General features: G+C 49.8%; 1 protein-coding gene across 4 annotated transcripts; it reads left to right on the forward strand.

Moving 5' to 3' along the window:
* Positions 1-979: 979 nt before the first annotated feature.
* PAX6 (paired box 6) lies at positions 980-18,655 on the forward strand. 4 transcript variants are annotated; one of them, XM_060606282.3, is made up of 12 exons: positions 980-1,036; positions 1,403-1,463; positions 5,189-5,319; positions 6,118-6,159; positions 6,254-6,469; positions 7,222-7,387; positions 13,282-13,440; positions 13,946-14,028; positions 14,239-14,389; positions 14,484-14,599; positions 17,449-17,599; positions 18,546-18,655. In XM_060606282.3, exons 2-12 carry the CDS (start codon positions 1,454-1,456, stop codon positions 18,629-18,631), a joined length of 1,311 nt encoding a protein of 436 aa, XP_060462265.1. In that variant the 5' UTR covers positions 980-1,036; positions 1,403-1,453; the 3' UTR covers positions 18,632-18,655. The 4 variants fall into 4 exon arrangements, with proteins under 4 accessions (XP_060462265.1, XP_060462267.1, XP_060462266.1 ...); XM_060606284.3 differs by having other exon boundaries at positions 6,254-6,268; XM_060606283.3 differs by lacking the exon at positions 6,118-6,159.
* The last annotated feature ends 159 nt before the right edge of the window (positions 18,656-18,814 follow it).

Here is an 18,814-nt window from a genome sequence, read left to right on the forward strand (position 1 = left end):
CGAACCTTGGGGGACCCGCACTGGGTCAGGACTTACAAAGCTAGAAGTGTCCCTCTGTTCCCTTTTGTGGGTTGGTGGGTTGTTGGTACATTTGGTTGGAAGCTGTGTTGCTGGTTAGGGAGACTCAGTTTTGCTCTTTGGGTTTGGGGAGAGCTGGAGAATAGAAGCCATTGTTCGCTGCCTGTAGGCTTTGTCGACCACGCTCACCCCCTCCTGTTCGTACTTTTTAAAGCAGTGAGGCGAGGTAGACAGCGTGTGTCACAGTACAGTAAAAGGGGGGAAGATCTAAACACCAAAAGAGAAGTTAATCACAATAAGTGAGGTTTGGGAGGGAAAAGTTGGGCTTGCTACTTTCAAAGTCCCAGAAAGCCTGGGAGGAGGGTGGAGTAGGGACCTGACCGGGAAGCTTTGAGGGAGAGAGTGGAAGATGAAGGGGTAACCAGAGTTGGGATCTGGGAGACTTGGAACCACTAGGATGGTGAAGTTCCTTAAGGAAGGAGTATGGGCTCTGCAGCCCTTCTGATCTTCCCTAGTCTGCACCCAAAGGCACCCTGAAGTTCTGAGATCCCCCTTCCCCTCACCTCTGAACTTCAGGTATTAGTCTTTGGCCTCGATTCCTAATGCCACTGTTTCTCTGGTGCTCCCCTTTCCCTTGAACTGGTTCTTGATATTTTTGCAAAATGGTTCCCCGACTTGTCAGATTCTCCAATTCTCCCAAGCCAGGCCAGAGCAGCTACTTTTAAAAGGTGGGGACTTCTGCATGACAGGCTGCTGGAAATGTTGTTATAACTCTGGGATTTAGGGTTCTAAGGTAGTTTGAGCCCTAGGTGCACGTTTTGTTTTGTTTTGCTTTGTTTTGTTTTGTTTTGTTTTTCTGGGAGTGTGGCTCTGAGAGCCCATGGGCCTGTGCTTTTGAGCCACAGCTTGACATACCTTTCTCTCCTTTTGTTTTGTCTTAGGGGGAAGACTTTAACTAGGGGCGCGCAGATGTGTGAGACCTTTTATTGTAAGAGTGGACAGACTTCCCAGATTTCAGGCAAGTTCTGGTGGCTGCTTTGGGTTCCAAACCCCGAAAAAGTCAGAATACTTGTTCATTGTTGTTCACGTGGAAGAAAAAAAAAAAATCAAAGTTGAGTTGTTTCTCCTGATTAAAGAGTTAGCTACTAAGGGGTTTGGGGAAAACAGCTTGGGGATATTGGAGTATTTTATTTGTAGCCCAGAGGGTAGATTTTGTATACACTGTAGGGCAGAGGTGGATGCCCCTCTGATGGCCCCAAGCGGTTGAGTGGATCATTTCCTCAAGAAGGGGCATTCTCCTGTCCCGGTTCCAGGTCGTCCTCTGTCGGGAGGTAGGGCCTACCTGGCTCTGGCCCTGGATTAACGCCTATATCCTTGCTAACAGAGCCCCATTTTCGAGCCCCGTGGGATCCCGCGGCCCCCAGCCAGCGCCAGCATGCAGAACAGTAAGTGCCTCTGGTCTTTCTCAGACTTCGGGCTGGGGACACGCAGACCGGCAGGTCAGGGGAGGGCGCAGAGGTTCGCGGGTGTCCACGCGGGCCAGGCCTGCCAGGCAGGAGGGAAGAGGCAAGAGGCCCTGGGGACCTGAGACAGCTGCGCCCCCCTTCAGACCCGGCAACCCGAGAGGGAAAGACGTTTACTCTGCTGCTCTCGCTCCTAGAAGAACAAGGGCTAGGCCCTTCAGAACAGCCCGCTAGAGTTTGCGAAGCTGAGGTAGAGAAACCCCATCCCCCCCCCAAATCCTGTAACTCATACCCCCTCCCCGCCCCTGCCCGGGCTCTGACCCCAGAGAGAGAGAGGCTGGGCTGAACAGGGCGGGGCGGAGGCTTCTCCTAGTTGCCCGAGGAGAAGGAGGCCCCTTCGGGTTTAGCCAAGACTGCTAGTCACCACCGTCAGGGAGGGGCGTGGGGGCTCCCCTCCCCCAGTCACTCCCTGGACGGCTCCTCCCCTCCTCTCCCCCCACCCCCCCAGCTACCGGCCTAAAAGGCAAAGGGAGCGGGGTACGCTGGCCTGCGGTGGTGGTGGGGTGGGGGGAGGTGGTAAACTGGAACCCTGTACTACCGGCCAGAGCAGGTTTACTGGGTCTGGGAAGAGACTGGGTGTCCAGCCTTGGAACTGGAGAAGCTCCGCCCTGGTAGCTGCAACTGTGAGGGTTCTGATCAGTCCAGGCCCGCAGTGCGTTTGATTCTCGGGCTCTTGTGCCTCCCATCCTCTCTGTGCTCAGGCCCTCTGGGCCCCAGCCCACCTTCCTGCTCAGTCCGTGGGGGCACTGCTGGAGTGATAGCGGTAGTGGGTGCTGGTATGTGGCAGGGCTTGTTTGCAGCCCGAGTCTGGGAGCCTGGAGGCCCAGTGAAACCAGGCCCGTGCTGAGGTGTAGAGTCTGGAAGCGGTTCGAGGGTTCAGCTGCAGTAGGAGTGCAGAAGGGCCCAAATCTTCTAGCAACCTTCCCTTGCCGAACCGCACACTTTGGAGGGTCTCCAGTGCCCGATCCATCAGGCCTGGAAGCGCCAGCCGCCCCAGGTGCTTCCGCGGCTTGGTGGGCGCGAAGCGCAGGAAAGGATTCAAAGGTGGCGAGCTTTAAGGCGGGTTAGTTGTGCAGAACCTGCCAGGCCCGGGAGGGACCTTCCTTGGCGAGGCAAAGGCTTCTGCGCACCTCTCCCGGCTGCGTGTTCTCCCCCTGCAGCTCAGGCTCCCCAGCCGTAGGCTCTCGGGCAGGTCCCGGCCGGGGCCGCAGCGCTGAGCGTTTGCCGCCGCGGCCTGGCTGGCAGGCCCCCGGGGGGCGCGGGGTCGCGGGCCGGCCTGCAGGGCTTTGTGCCGCTCGCTCCCGGGTGTGCGCGAGGCGCAGAGCATCCAAATTGACACCATATGTTTTCCTATTAGATGCTTCGCGGTCGAATTCTAGGCGCATAATCATCGCCACTGGGCGAGAGCGCCAGCCGTCCCTAGGGAAGGGACACAATGATTGAGGCTTAACCTCTGAAGGGGAACTTAGAGCTGCGCTTCCTCGCTGCCTTTTCGATGCTGGCAGAGGCAACCTGGCGTCTCCTGGGCGAGCACCCGCCGACGGTCGCCGCGGAGGTGGCGGGCACGTTATTTTTTATTTTTTATTTTTATTTTTGCAATGAGGGGAGAAGGAGGGAGGTCTAGGATTAGGCGGCCTCACAAGCCTTGGCATTCATAGGCTGGGAATTGCCCAGGCTGGGCGTGAAGTTTGTAAAATCTTTCTCGGTCTCTCTCTGGGACAGCCTTTCTCTTTCCGGGAAGGCTCCCTTTGCCCAAAGGGAGGGCTCCGCAGCCCGAGCAGTAGACTGGTGTTGTGAAGCAGAGGAAGGCAATAAAGGGAACTTAGGGGAAACCGGAAGCGCGGTCGAGGCCTTGCTCTGTTGGAGAAGTGGTGTCCCGGCGATGTCCCCGCTTGCGCTGGGCCCGGCCGGAGCCCAGATCCCCCAAACGCCTGTCACTTCTCATCGAGTTGAGGCTCCGGCCCCCCCCCCTCCGTCGGTGAGGGCCCCCCTCCGCCCCAAGCCTTCGGCTACCCTGAAAACTCGGCTCCCCTCGAAGGGGAAACGAGTGCAGTTCAATCTCGTCTGAGTGATCTACAAATAGGGACGGAAAGGGTCGTTTTATCACGGTCCCGTTTGTCGTGACGATGCAATTTCCCGGAGCGGAGCACTGTCACAAAGTGACAAGGCTGCCACAAGCGCCCCGACTGATCTTTTCAATTAGCCTTCCATGCATGATCCGGAGCGACTTCCGCCTATTTCCAGAAATTAAGCTCAAACTTGACGTGCAGCTAGTTTTATTTTAAAGACAAATGTCAGAGAGGCTCATCATATTTTCCCCCCTCTTCTATATTTGGAGCTTATTTATTGCTAAGAAGCTCAGGCTCCTGGAGTCAATTTATCAGAGGCTCCAAGGAGAAGAGAGAAGAGGAGAGAGAGAGAGAGAGAGAGAAGAGAGCTGAGCAGGGAGCCACGTCTTCTCCTGGAAGGGCTGCTCTCTAGAGTCCGGGGCTGCAGGTTGGAGATTTTTAAGGAAGTGGAAATTGGCAATTGGCTTTATTTGTGTGCCTGTGGTTTCTGGGGAGGGGGCTACAGAGAGGTGCTAACTCCCTTTCCTGGTTCTCTAAGATTAGACAATGGGGGTGAGGCTGTGAGAATAACAAGATAAAGGAGGGATAGAAGACACTGTGGTGTGCTCCTTTGCTTTTCTTTTCCCTTTCCGATTTTTGCTAATATCTGTCCTTGGCTGTGTGGAAGGCCAAGTTCAGCAGCGGAAGTACAGCGAGCTGTGGCCTGTGTGAATGGACTCCCAGCTCTCGGCCCCACAGCTGCAAGCCCGCGGACTACTTTGTGGTTGGAGTTATCTGGAGCTCTGACCCTCACGCCTGTACTGGAGGCGCAGGTTGGGGTTCACCAGCCGCAGATCTGCTGCTGTGGTTCTTCTCTACTCCTTTCCTGTCTCTTCATATGTGTATGCAATGTCACGTAATATATATGTAATTAAAAAACAAAACAAAACTCCGGTGCTTGCGCGGTGCCTTCACCAGAGTTTGGAGTGTGACAGCAAACGTTTCTGGACTGTGGAGTCCAAGGAAATGCTGAAGAGCTATAGCATTTGCTGTAACAGTTCTAACAATGCAGAGACCTTGGAGATTCAGTGTGGGTTCCGTAGAACCCACGTTTTGTGGTGCCATTCAGAGGCGATCTTTGGAAGGATGTTTTCTGAAATGATTGTTTGCACCTTGTGGGTTCAGGGGCTGGCTGGGGTGTTTATGAAGAGGGGCAAAGGGCTGGAGTGACAGCGGCTGTGGGGTGCGTGTGTTCTTGCTCACTGGCATGGATCTGTAACACAGCGCGGCTGTGTTGGGGCTGGGCTGCCCGATGCCCTGCATGGTTGCCTGGTCCCGGAGTCGTTTGTGATTGATAGCAGGGACTTGATCACTGAGGTTGGCATGGGTTGGCAGGGAGCTGAGGATGCATTGTGGTTGTCTTCTCTTCCTCTTCTCCTTCGTCTTCCTCCTCCTCTTTCTCTTGACTCTTCTTCCTCTCCTCTCCTCTCCTCTCCTCTCCTCTCCTCTCCTCTCCTCTCCTCTCCTCCCTGCTCTCCTCTCCTCTCCTCTCCTCTCCTCTCCTCTCCTCTCCTCTCCTCTCCTTTCCCTTTTCCTCAGGTCACAGCGGAGTGAATCAGCTCGGTGGTGTCTTTGTCAACGGGCGGCCACTGCCGGACTCCACCCGGCAGAAGATCGTAGAGCTAGCTCACAGCGGGGCCCGGCCGTGCGACATTTCCCGAATTCTGCAGGTGATCCTCCCGGCGCCGCCCCACTCGCCGCCCCCGCGGCCCTCCACTCTCAACGCCCTCTCTTCATTTCTTACTGTAAACGCTGCTAATTATGGACCCCCCTTCACCCACCCACCCCAGCCCCTACCCCACACCCGGCCTTCCCCGCTTTCCCCTTTCCTTCCAGTATCCTTCCCTATCTCTTTCAACCTGGGTCAGTCACTTAAGATAACTCATCTGCTTAAGGAAAAAAAAAATGTGTGTGTGAATTAAAAAAAACAACACCTTTCTCTTTTCATTTGATAAAAAACATTTATTGTGGTAACAGTTTAGGAACTATAATAAATTGAGTTACATAAACCAGCATAATTTTATTTCCCTCTCCCTCATGCCACGCTCACCTCAGATTTTGAGATATTTGTCTGCATTCTTCATATTCATGAGGAATATTTATTGATTTTAAAAGCCAAATGCTATTCACCTCCTTACCTAACTCACATTTACAAAATTGAGCATATTTTTAAAGGAAAATAAGTAAAATTTTAGTTTATTTTCCCCCTTTGCTCATTAAAATATGGCACTACTTTAAGCAAGGTCAGCACACAAAAAAAATCTTACTTCGTTTTGATGCATCTTCAGGCAATGTTTCAGAAAAGTTTTTTTTATAAAAAACCTTAAAATTAGTTTTTTTTTTTTTAGTTCAAACTGTTTGAAAGTATCATCATATTTGTAGTGTTTAGGGCTACAAATGTAATTTTAAGAAAAAAAGCTCTCTACAGTAAGTTCTCATACCATTGAAGGTATATTTTTGTGTTATAGACCCATGCAGATGCAAAAGTCCAAGTGCTGGACAATCAAAACGTAAGCTTGTCATTGTTTAATGCATACTTAAACAATTTTATTTTTGTCTTGAAATTATTAATAATGTGGTTTTCTGTCCACTTCCCCTATGCAGGTGTCCAACGGATGTGTGAGTAAAATTCTGGGCAGGTATTACGAGACTGGCTCCATCAGACCCAGGGCAATCGGTGGTAGTAAACCGAGAGTAGCGACTCCAGAAGTTGTAAGCAAAATAGCCCAGTATAAGCGGGAGTGCCCGTCCATCTTTGCTTGGGAAATCCGAGACAGATTATTGTCCGAGGGGGTCTGTACCAACGATAACATACCAAGTGTAAGTTCACTGAGAACATTCCCCCTCCCTGCCCTAAGCCCCATGCTCTTTCCTCTTTACCATCTCTCTCTTCACTTGCCCACCCCCCTCCTCCCTACCAGTGTCATCCTGTCTCTGTCTCCTCCCCACCCCCCCTATGTCACCTCTGTAGCTGAGGGTGTTGAGAGGAGCACGCTGACCTTTTTTTGATCTTCTGGAAAATGGGAGTCAAGTGTGGGGAACTGCTCACCTTATTTGCATGTTTCAAGTGGAGGGTGGAGGCACCCAGGGAAAGGCACTTGAATGAAGACGGAGAATGAAAATGAAAACCAAACTCTAACCTCCTCCAACTCAGACTGCCTGAACCTTCCTTCAGGTGTCAAACATCCACTTCTGCCCTAATAGAAAACAAAGTGAAAGAAAGCTCTAAACCAAGCCTGTCTTTTTTTTTTTTTTTTTTTTTTTTTTTTTGAGGAAATCTTTTAACAAAGATTAGGTCACTGCAGACATCCAGCAGAAGTGAAGCAAATGCCCTCTCCATCCCACATTCCCTACCCAACTCAGTTTCCACACCCAAAGTGATGGCTGTCATTCTGTCCACAGTGTCTCTGTCCCAGGATGGCTGGGAGGTTTTTTTTGTTTTGTTTTGTTTTGTTTTTAATGTGTTAAGGGTCATTCTTTAAGGGAGTGGGCGTGCTGAGATGGGAACTGAAGATAGGGCAACTGTCTTCTGGAGACGCTACCATTTGGTTTGATTTTGGTTTGATTTACAGGTGTCATCAATAAACAGAGTTCTTCGCAACCTGGCTAGCGAAAAGCAACAGATGGGCGCAGACGGCATGTATGATAAACTAAGGATGTTGAACGGGCAGACCGGAAGCTGGGGTACCCGCCCCGGTTGGTATCCGGGGACTTCTGTGCCAGGGCAACCTACACAAGGTAAAAAGCCCAAGCACCTATCCTCAAAACTCTCCATATATGCAGCCACTTGCCATCTTCTCCCTCAACCTTTTCCCTCTCTCCACGTCTGTGCTTGAAGAATGGGACACACTCACTTGCCCTGTAGGAGGGTGGTATTTTTTGAACTATCTCACTGGCCTTCCCATTTGAGGGTTGTGTATGTCAGGAGTAGTAAGAATGTGGCCGGTGTGCGTGTGCGCATATATGTTTTGGGCAGTAGTATGTGTGTAAGAGAGCTAGCTGCTTGGTGCCCTATTCAAATTTGCCATTAAAATGCACGGAGAGCCCCCTTGCTGTAGAAGTGTGACAAGTTAACACACTGACAGACTGGGAGGTAAACATAATTGTATCGTTTTGCTTTTTGCTGTAATTGACAAATTACGTGAGTATGAGTAGGGTGCATATGAAAGGGCCAGCAGCAAGATGCAGGGCAGAGTACAGGATAGGGCACTGGAAGTGGTGGTCTCCTAACTCAAACAACACCATCGTCTCCGTCGCATTACCTCCGTTCCTCTGGGCCCCCAGTTCTCACTCTCTCTGGGTGGCAACTGAACAGAAAGGTGGGGTGAGGATACTGGGAGCCGGCCTGGGGTTGTCCGGAGCCGCTCGGGGGGTGGGGGTGGGGGGGCTGGTAGGAGAGAAGGAATCAGGACCCTCGCAGGATCTACGAGAAGGAATGGGGGAAGAGGAGCAGTTGGGGGTGGGGTGGCGTAGGTTGGCTCTCCCCTCCCCTACACACCCCGAGGTAGCTTGGTCAAGAATAGGAAACAGTTTACTCCGAAGATTAATCGGTATTTGTTGTCCTTGTGACAAGGAGATAATATGCGGGATAATGGGACGTGGCGTCTCACTCCCCGGAGCCCGACGAAGCCTGGGGGCTCCAGGCCGGGGGCGGCGGCGCTGGGACGCTGACGGGGCTGCCCGCGCGTCAGTGCGCTCTCGGACCCGCTCCGGGTGCCCCGCGCCTCCACGGAGCCGGGCTAGAGAAGGGAAAATCGGTAACAGTATGCGAAATATCTGGTACAAAGGATGCTTCTGTCACTCGCAAGAATTTGTTATGGGAACAATCCTGTCGCTCTGTAATTGCTCATTAGAGAACGTTTTGTTTCTCATTAAGGCGACATGAATAAGCGTCTAGTTGAAGGAGACAGCTGTAGAAATGTTCCACAAGAGACCTCTGGACACGATTCGGCACCAATTGCCAATTAGACATGTCAGTTTTAAGAGCAGAAAACAATATAGGACGGACACTGGGAAGATAGGGAGCAAAGCGCTTGCTCCTTGTTTCCCAGCGCGGCCGCTCGGCCGGCAGAGGCTTCCTGATGCGCTGGGCCCCGGGCTCCCCTGGGCGACCCCGCTGGCCAGCTCGTCCTATCCGGTCCCGACCCCGCGGCCTCCTGGGGTGCCGCTCAGGCGGAGGCCCAGGCCCACTCCCGCCTCTGATGAGGACAGGGAATGACAAGGCTGAGTGTGGACCACCACACCCTCACCTGACCTTTGAAACTGTTGGATTCCCACGTGCGCGCACTGGACACACCCAGGAGACACCCGAACTTGGCATTCCTCAGCGTCCGCCCCTAAACCCCCAGCATCCTGAGGTCCCTGTGACCCCTCCCCCGCCGAGTCTGGCCCCCAGGGTCCGAGAACTCTTGCGGACGGCGCAGTGGCCGGGTCCGGGAGGGCTGAGCCCAGAGCCTCCACGCGCTGGCCCTCTCGGTGCAAGAGCTCTCGTTAGCTTGGGGCCTAGAGCGTGTCCACCCGTCTGCTTTCCAGAGCGGAGACACAAGTCCCGGGCAGCCGTTTTGCCAGCCCCTCCGCTTCCACCAGAGGTGGCGCCCGATTAGGGCAGCTTTTCGTCCCGGGAAGCTTGAGGGCGGGAAGCGAGAGCCTAACTCCACGACCCTGTCTGTGGTGACGGTTGCGGCGGGAGGTGGCGCTAGTTCAGGAGCTTTGAACTTTTAGGCGGCGAATCTCTGGAGAATTCTGACTCCCCAGCTGTCAGTTCTCGTCCCCCCACTCCGGCCCCCGCAAGAAACTCGCTCGGGTGCAGCGACCGCGGGCCCCGACTGCCTACCCCACTGGGTGGGGGGGGGGGGGGGGCGGCGGGGAGGATGCGTCGGTCCCCCACCGCCCACCACCAACCCCCGAGCGAGGTCCCGGGCGTGGGGGCGCCGCGGGGCGCTGGTGCTGGGCTTCGGCCGACGCGCCCCGGGAATCCCCAGACCTTTTGGTGCTAAGAAGGCCCCCCTCCCCTTCGCCCCCTCTCCCGGCCCGGGAAGCCGTTTTGGGGTTTTAAAGAGTCCATTACTCCGAAAGCATAAGGCGAGGTTAGGTCTCAGAGGGAGACAAATATGGTTTCCATCTGATCAACGCCATGCGGCGGTGAATAAAATCGTGACGACGTGGGCTGACAACAACAAGAGACAACTCTATCCAGCCCCAATTCTCCAGCGATTTGGTGGTTTTAGGGATCACGGAGACACTTTTTCTTATCTCCTCCCCCCCCACCCCCACCCCCATAATACCCAGGCCCTCTATAGGATTTAGTCAGTCTCTTTTCAACAGATGCTACAATGTTTTGATCCGCGCTCTAGAGCTGAAAAGGTGCCGCAACCGGGTTGCTATCTTTTCTTGCTTGTTTTCCGCCTCACTGATTAAGACACTAAGAAACTAAGGAATGATTTTATTTCCCAGCGTCTTTTTTTTTTTTTTTTTTTTTCTCCTCTCCGTCTTCCAGGAAACAAATCCTATCCCCGGCGTCAGATGGTCCTGGGGCTGGGATAATGGGAGGCGCTTTCACTCGCCTTCTCACGGATTAGGCTGGAAGGTGGACGGCGCCCATTGAAGGCCTCTTCTTTTCGCGCTCCGAGGGGGCGCCTTTTAAAGAAGATATCTTAATTGTCTGCCACTTAGGTTTATCATATGGAGAATTCGAGATCCAACTTTTAGTTTTATTTCGTTAAAAGCTTTAAGAGTGGAAGGTAAATCCACTAAAGAAAAAAGGGGGGGGGCGCCCAATCTAAGAGTGACCTTTCCTTCAGCGCCTGGCTGCGAACAGTTGCTACTTTGACAGTAGTAAACAAACTTTCAACCGGGCACGCCCGCTCTGCGGGGTCGTGGAGGGGTCCTGCAGCCACGGGTTTCTCCTGGCCGGCCTCTCATTCCACTCCTTCCCCCCTCCCAAAGGGTTCTCTATCCCCACTGACTCTCCCCATCCCTTAAATGTCAATTCTCAAGTCAGAGCCATGCCGGCGTTAGCGTGTGAGAGACAGAGAGACAGGGGGAGATGGGGGGAGGGTGGGGAAGAGAGAGTGCAACCCTCCAAGTTTTAGATTAGGAAAATGTCAGCAGAGTAGAGAGTAGAGAATGCTATCTGCAGGGGTCTTCTGAGGGAGACCTGGGCAGCTTTGTTTAATTGGTGACATTGAATATGCCAGAAAAAGGACTGGGGTGGGCATGAGTGGCCACCAGAGCGAGGTAGGATTGTGTTCTCCTCAGCGCCTCAGTCCCTAAATGTCTCATGGTTGGAGATTTTTGTGTTTCCCCAAAGCAATAACCCACAGAACTAGTTTCTAGTTGGCCAAAAAAGGGCTATTTGTAAAGTCTTCCTCGTTCACCGAATCTGAAAATAAGGGGGGGTGGGGAAGGATTTCTTCTTTCTTTCCACTTTGAAAAGTCACCTGGAAACTTGGGGCAGTAAATTAGTACAGACACTTGTGCCCACACACGTGGGTCCAGTGTCTCCTTCAACTAAGTACCCTCTCCCACCCCCTCTCCATCTCTCTGAAGTAGCAGGAGATGACCCAAAGTAGAGCCAGTCTGTTTAGTAATTGTCTCTCTCTGTCTTCCTTTCCCCCTTTCTCTCCTTGTCTCCTTAGGTCCTCTTGCCTCTTTTTTCTCTTGGCATTTCTGTCCTTCTTATACCTTTCTGGGCTCTGTCTCTTTGGAGCCCTTCATCTTTTTCCTGCCTCCTCTCCTCCTCTCCAACCCCCTCCCCCTCGGCCCTCATCCTCCCTCTCTGCTTCCCTCCTCCTTACCTCGGAACTGGTCTCCATCCTCCCTGCCTTCCCCGTCCACCCTTCCCACACAAGCCTGCCTGGTCCCCAACGACTTTTCCTGCCTCTCCCCACCCCCTGCTCTGGCCCCCCATCCACCCTCCATCCCCCCAGCCAAGCGCCCTAAATAGCATTGAGGCCACCGCTCTTCGGACAGTGATTAATGATAGCAGAGCAGAGGGGTTAACACACTTCACTGAAAAGTCTGTTGACTGGGCTTCTTGTAACACAATGTGGCCCGCTGCACGCCTCAAGAGAATCCTTTTGTTGTTCGCGCTCATTGTGGCCTCAAAATTCTGCCCACGAAAGTTTGCCAACGCTCCTGCCCCAGGAGTTTAATAGTTTCCCTTACTCATGGGGCATTGTGCAGCGCTGAAAAGCAGCCCCTCGCTATTCAAGTGTTGGTGGTCATCTCAATAGATCTCCAAGGGCCCATATGGTGGCCAGTGCCGATGAATCCGCCTGTTTAAATGGGGGAGAAAGTTGGGGTTTTAAAACATTTCAAAGTTTCTGAAAAGATCCCACTAGATCCTGTCACAATTCCCTGAACTCTTTGAAGGCACTGCCTATTGTCTCCTGGTTATAAATGATATTCCTGGCCAAGTCGATTCCCACCAAGGAGCTCCTAGAGGCCCCTCCCCCCCCCGCCCCCCCCCCCCCCCCCCGCCACCGGCCAAATTTCTAGGATGGGGGGGGCAGCCCCTTTGGTATCCCTTGGGGGCCTCAGGACCCAAGACCCAGGACCCAGCTTGCAGTGGCTCTGGAGGCCCGGTGAGGGCTGAGTCCTTCCTTCAGACAGGCTGTGGCCTCAGGAGCAAGAGGCGAGGCGAGATACAGCTAGCCCAAGTGTACGTCTTGCCCTGGAAGCAGCAAGGGAAAACAATAAAACTTTCCCCTGTTTAATGATAGAAATTACAGTAAAAGTGGTGGAAATGCCCTAATTAAAAATGTACCACTTAAATGATATGCCAAGGATTCAGCTGCGGCATAGCATATTTAGCTAGTTAGTGAACTCTCTACTATTTCTTTTTTAAAATTACATGTTAAAAATTTAAAAGAAATCTTACTTTTCTCTGGTGCAACACATTACAAAGAATGGACAGTCCTTTTATCTAAATATAAAATTCCATTTTCAGCAATTATAGCCTGTTCTTGGTGATGATATAATTACAGCTGTGCTCGTAATAGGTGTCAAGGCAAAGCGCACTCATACAATAGTTGAATAAAACTGCAGAACAATGCAAGCATTTCTAAATTCACAACCTTTAAAATGAAATTGACTGTGCAGAATTCAAATAAAAACTAGATAAATATTTTTTTAAAAAGATTACAAGCTTGGTTTGGTTTCTTAATAGCATTTTCTACAAACCTATCAACATCTAATTGATTCGATAGGAATTACTGATTATAGATCAGCTGAAATCTTGAACATCACTCTTCTATTTTCCCAACAGAGCTATAGGTAAATAAATTCTGTAGGGAAAGGGGAAATGGGTAAGGCATTTGGGACTCAAGGTTAGTTATGAAAGACCATTGTAATTGGAAACTTCAGCACTTGTTTTGTTATTAAAAGAAATGCCCTTCTGTGATGTCCATATCGTACAGTCTCTTCTTGATGAAAACAGAAAGAAAGACAATGGTGATAAGATAGCGTACGTCACTAATGTCTTTTATTAGAGGAAGACTGACAGTTACCTTGGGAATGCCTTGAGACTGTCACAATGTACTGCTCTTGGAGTTTATGGCTATACCCAGGCCCCTTTTGGAGGCTCCAAGTTATTCCAGATTTCTCTTACTGTCCCTTTCTTTTTGTTCCAGATGGCTGCCAGCAACAGGAAGGAGGGGGAGAGAATACCAACTCTATCAGTTCCAATGGAGAAGATTCAGATGAGGCCCAAATGCGACTTCAGCTGAAGCGGAAGCTGCAAAGAAATAGAACATCCTTTACCCAAGAGCAAATTGAGGCCCTGGAGAAAGGTGATGGAGTTTTTCAAAGTAGGGAGGCCGTAAATCAAACTAAATGCCACATCTTCAGTACAAAGAGCTAAATTTAGCCAGGGCCCTTTGCATAGAGGACTGAAAAGCTTTCTTTTTTCTTTCTTTCTTTCTTTTTTTTTCTGGGCATCTTTTCAGTGTGTGTGTGTGTGTGTGTGTGTGTGTGTGTGTGTGTGTTTTCTTTCTTCTTTTCATGTACCAGTAATTCAAAGACTAAGAGTCTGACTTCTCATAAAGAAAAAATGATGGTTTTGCTAATTCAGGCCACAGAAGGGTCCTCGAATGAATGTCATTCCGAAGGAAATTTAACTTGGTTCTGGTGGGATAGCTCTTTCAAGTACAGTCAGTGTTCATAGTAGCGGCATTTTAAAGGGAGTTGGTTGGAAGGGACAGAAATGGGGAGGCGGGAACCAGTTTGATCCAGGGCTTCGTTGACACATTTTGCATAGTTCCGGTGCAACATAGAAAATGCCACTTACTCTTTCAGAGTTTGAGAGAACCCATTATCCAGATGTGTTTGCCCGAGAAAGACTAGCGGCCAAAATAGATCTACCTGAAGCAAGAATACAGGTACCCAGAGAACATGTGGTTTCATGCTTTGCCCTTTCTAGAGACAAAGGTGCTTCTAAGGAACACCGTTCATTGACATAAACAGTAAGAGATTCAGTCCCCTAAATGCTTTGCTGTCACTGGGGGATGGGGGTGGGGAGCAGAGCAAGTGCCAGGGGGGAGGTTGAGTTGGGAGTAGGCACAGGCCTAACCTGTCCATCTGATTTCCAGGTATGGTTTTCTAATCGGAGGGCCAAATGGCGAAGAGAAGAAAAACTGAGGAATCAGAGGAGACAGGCCAGCAACACACCTAGTCACATCCCCATCAGCAGTAGTTTCAGCACCAGTGTCTACCAGCCAATCCCACAACCCACCACGCCTGGTAATTTGAATACTACTGCCACTAAGTGTGTCTCACCTGTTTGCCCTGGCTCTGACTTTCCGCATGACTGTCTGAGGTGTCTCTCTCCCTGCAGTTTCCTCCTTCACCTCTGGCTCCATGTTGGGCCGGACAGACACAGCCCTCACAAACACGTACAGCGCTCTGCCACCCATGCCCAGCTTCACCATGGCGAATAACCTGCCTATGCAAGTAAGTGAGGCCGCCGGCCGTCTGCTTACCGGGTGCCTTAGAGAAGAAGTGGAGAACGGGTCAGGGCCTGCAGACCCCACTGGCCACGCATGCGCCCTTGGGAGCCTTTCTTACTGCAGCCATTAGCTTAACCAGTCAAGGCTGGGGTGAAAACAGTCAGTCCAGTCTTGTAGTTGGATTGATGGATTGATTGATTCGTGCTCTTAAAAAAAGCACAAAAGCCAAATTAATCTGCCTTTTGCTCTGAGAAGATGTTAGTCTGATAACGTTGGGTGGGAATGGGGCATGTTTTGCGTACTGGTGAAAGTGGTGTCAGAAAATGGAAATAATGCTGACACGTTATTAGATAGCAAGGGGTTAGTATACGTAAATTCGGGTTTATATTAATGTGTTCATATAAGTGAATATATAACCTGTGTGTGCATTTTGGACATTATTTAGTGTATATGTGACAAACCAGTGAGGAAGAAAAAAAGGATCAGAAATAAGATTTATATTTGCCTTGTGGGATATATTTTGATATAAAGGGATGGTGAGTTTTCTTTCTACAGCTTATGATGAAAAAAGGAATGCAGGTGCTTGCTAAAAATTTAGTGGTCTTTGTCATGGATCACGTAATGAGTTTGTGGTGCTCCTCGCTGCCTGGGTAGGTTGATGTTCTTCACTCGGTGTGAAGAACCTGCCTCTGCCCTCCATTCTGTCTCGAATGTTTATCAGCTCCTATGTGTGCAAGGTCCTGTAGTAGGTTAGCCCTTTATGATGGAAGTTGTATAGGGCAGGTGGACTATACTAGAACTTTGGAGCTGGATGGATTCTTGATGGGAAAAAAATTGGCCTTCCTTCCGGTGGGCCTTGTTGGTGACTTTCCCAGGACTCCTGTTTGTGCAATGCTTAGAAGATGCCGGATGGTGTGAGATTGGCCAGCGTGAGCCCCTGCTGGAAGCAGTTCTGGGGTTACACAGATTGTTTACTCACCACTGAACATCTTTTGATGAATTTCGAGTCCAAATAACAGCAAAATAAATGTTTCCCAGTCTCCAGACGAATGTACGAGCAGTTAGATAAGCGACTTCAGAGGAATTATTCACATGTTTATTTTTATTTCATCGGGATATTAGTAGCCATAATGCAATTAATGTGAATTAAGGGATTAACAGCCCATTGGTTGTTATTACTACAACTGTTTTGGAATTTTCCAGAAGTCAGGTTGCCTAGAGGAAATGATTTTGGGAATTAGAAACAAATGCAAGCTGAAATTCTGGCAGGGCCCTCAAGGCCTGCTTGCCTCTTTGAACCTGAGGTTACCACTCATCCTCTGACTTTATTTATTTATTAAAAAAAATTTTTTTTAATGTTTATTTATTTTTGAGACAGAGAGAGACAGAGCATGAACGGGGGAGGGTCAGAGAGAGGGAGACACAGAATCTAAAACAGGCTTCAGGCTCTGAGCTGTCAGCACAGAGCCCGACGCGGGGCTCGAACTCACGGACTGCGAGATCATGACCTGAGCCGAAGTCAGCCGCTTAACTGACTGAGCCACCCAGGCGCCCCTCATCCTCTGACTTTAATAAGGCCACTGAGTGTCTTGTTCGGTTTTGCAAATTGTAGCAATATCTAGGTTTCTGCAAAGATAACAAAGTTTGTATATGAGAAAATATTTAGAACCAATTAAATAGGTGCTACTCTTTTATTAAGGTTATTTCCACCTATAAAGTGGTGTGGGGTCAATTTATTTCAAACGCTGACTTTTAAAAGTTACACAACTTATATGAAACAAAACATATATACTTTTATAAAGCATAGAGAAAATTAAAAAGTTACTAATGATTCTCCTGTTCAGAGAAAATTACTCTCTGAATTTTGGAGTTGGGGTGTGCTGGTCTGTCTGTCCATCAATTCATCTTGTTGACCAAAATCTTCAGCCATTTTACAAAGGGTGGGTGTCTCCCTCTGAACTTTCTCTAATGCGTCACCCTCTCTGAGAATGTGGATCTTGAGATGTTAAACATTTCTGCAGTTTGCAGAACGGAGTAGTGCCATTGTCTCCCTTATTCCTGGCATGATGCTTGTATTAATCCATCCCAATCTTGCTGGCCTGGCATAGCCCCATGGAAGCTCATGAGGGATTTTGTCCCAGCTCTGTGTATTTCTTATTCAGTTAGGAGAAAGGTTTGTCTCCTCAATACCACCAGACCAAACACTTAGAGGGCAGTAACCCAATTTTGTGGATAAAACTCAATCTGGGTTTTTAGGTCTGTGAGGAAGTCACAGCTAATTCGCAGGATGGGGCTAGGTATTAACTGATGCTTCTAACCACGTTCATCGGAGATCATTACTGATGTGTCTCTTCAAAGAATCTTTAATCCAATGAGTCCCACCATGGAAGGCTCCCAAGGTCCCTGAAGCAGACTTTATGGAGAACTCTGTCTACAGTTATCTGCCCAAAGCCCGAGATACAGGATTTGGGGGTCACTAGATTCCCAAATAGATTGGATTTGCGGGAGAGGGGGTGTGTTTTAATGGAAGTCCTCATGCTATAGATTCTCTGAAGATGCCAGCAGAGGTCCAAGATGAAAATGGACAGAAACCCTATTAATTTTATGGATAGTGCCAACCATGTAGCTAGACAGTTGTCTGAATTTATATTACTTTTAGGCAACTTTACTCTAGTGGTGGTCAACGGAAGGACTGGTTGTAGGCCCGACTGTTGATACGGAATTCCAGTACTTTCCACCAGGGCACCTTTAATGATCAGACGTGTTGGCACAGTTCCTGGGGAGGACAGAGCCCGGGGATGCGGCTGTGTGACGTGCCTCTCGGTAACCACAGGTTTGCCTTTCTCCTCTCAGCCCCCAGTCCCCAGCCAGACCTCTTCGTACTCCTGCATGCTGCCCACCAGCCCTTCGGTGAACGGGCGGAGTTATGATACCTACACCCCCCCACATATGCAGACACACATGAACAGTCAGCCAATGGGCACCTCGGGCACCACTTCCACAGGTGAGCCGCCCTTCCCTGCAGACTGCACAGAGGTGGCCTTTGCAGCTGCTTTTGCCAGGTGATCTAACTTCACTTGAAGTTACTCTAAAAAGAACCTCCTGGCCGTGTGTGATGGTTTGTTTAACTCTTTGCTGTTTCCCTCACTTCTCTGGGGGAAAACTGATCAGAAGGGGACATTTAGTCAAGCTGTACTAGTAACTTGAGACCATGTAGACAAAAAGCAAGGTTGTTTTTCCTGAATTTGGTCACAGAAGTTATATATGAAGACAAGGCCTGAGAATGTCAGCTTTCTGAAGAGAGATTATTAGCCAGAGCTCAGCAGCGAGGGCCTCCGAGTGAGGGGCATGGTGAGTGTTGTCAAAAGACTTCTCACCCTCCCAGCCCCTCCATGCCTTTCATCGCAACTGAAGAAGTACCACATTGGTTTGCCAGAGATAGTTTTACTTAAGTTTTTTTTTTAACGTTTATTTATTTTTGAGAGAGAAAGACAGAATGCGAGCAGGGGAGGGGCAGAGAGAGGGAGACACAGAATCCGAAGCAGGGTCTAGGCTCTGAGCTGTCAGCACAGAACCTGACACGGGGCTTGAACCCACGAACCGTGAGATCATGACCTGAGGCAAAGTTGGACGTATAACCGACTGAGCCACCCAGGCGCCCCCTTTGCTGGAGATAGTTTTAATGCTAAAGTTCCAGCCATGCAAACAAATGGAGGTGGTGTGTGTGTGTGTGTGTGTGTGTGGACTTGGAATCAATAGATATGTGTAAACATGTAATCTTGTTTCTGAAGGTTCTACTTTTGCTTGTGAGACTTTAAGTATTTTTTTTAAATACAGTTAGAATGTTAGAAAGTATTATGAGATTTTTTTTTTTAAACCTATAAATTCATGCTCCATGCTTGTCTCTCGAAGGGAATTTCTACATGGCTATTTCTTTCATCCACTTCTAGGACTCATTTCCCCTGGTGTGTCAGTTCCCGTTCAAGTTCCTGGAAGTGAACCTGATATGTCTCAATATTGGCCAAGATTACAGTAAAAAAAAAAAAAAAAAAAAAAAAAAGATATATGGTGTTAATTCAGTCAGTGACTATGTGGACACAGCAGTTGGGCGTTCAGGAAGGAAAGGAAAATGGCTGTTAGAAGCACTTCAGATCTGCAATTGTGTCCTGTGTTGTACCACTGGGGAATGGACTTGAAGCAAGGACCTTTGTATACAGAA

This window comes from Panthera onca, chromosome D1 (genome assembly GCF_046562875.1).
Source record: "Panthera onca isolate mPanOnc1 chromosome D1, mPanOnc1 haplotype 2, whole genome shotgun sequence".
NCBI lineage: Eukaryota > Metazoa > Chordata > Mammalia > Carnivora > Felidae > Panthera > Panthera onca.

Bases quoted from the DNA above. Each gene is read 5' to 3' on its own strand.
- PAX6 (XM_060606282.3), top strand. The intron at 5,320-6,117 runs GTGATCCTCCCG...TTTGTGTTATAG, and splicing joins ACATTTCCCGAATTCTGCAG to ACCCATGCAGATGCAAAAGT. The intron at 6,470-7,221 runs GTAAGTTCACTG...TTTGATTTACAG, and splicing joins CCAACGATAACATACCAAGT to GTGTCATCAATAAACAGAGT.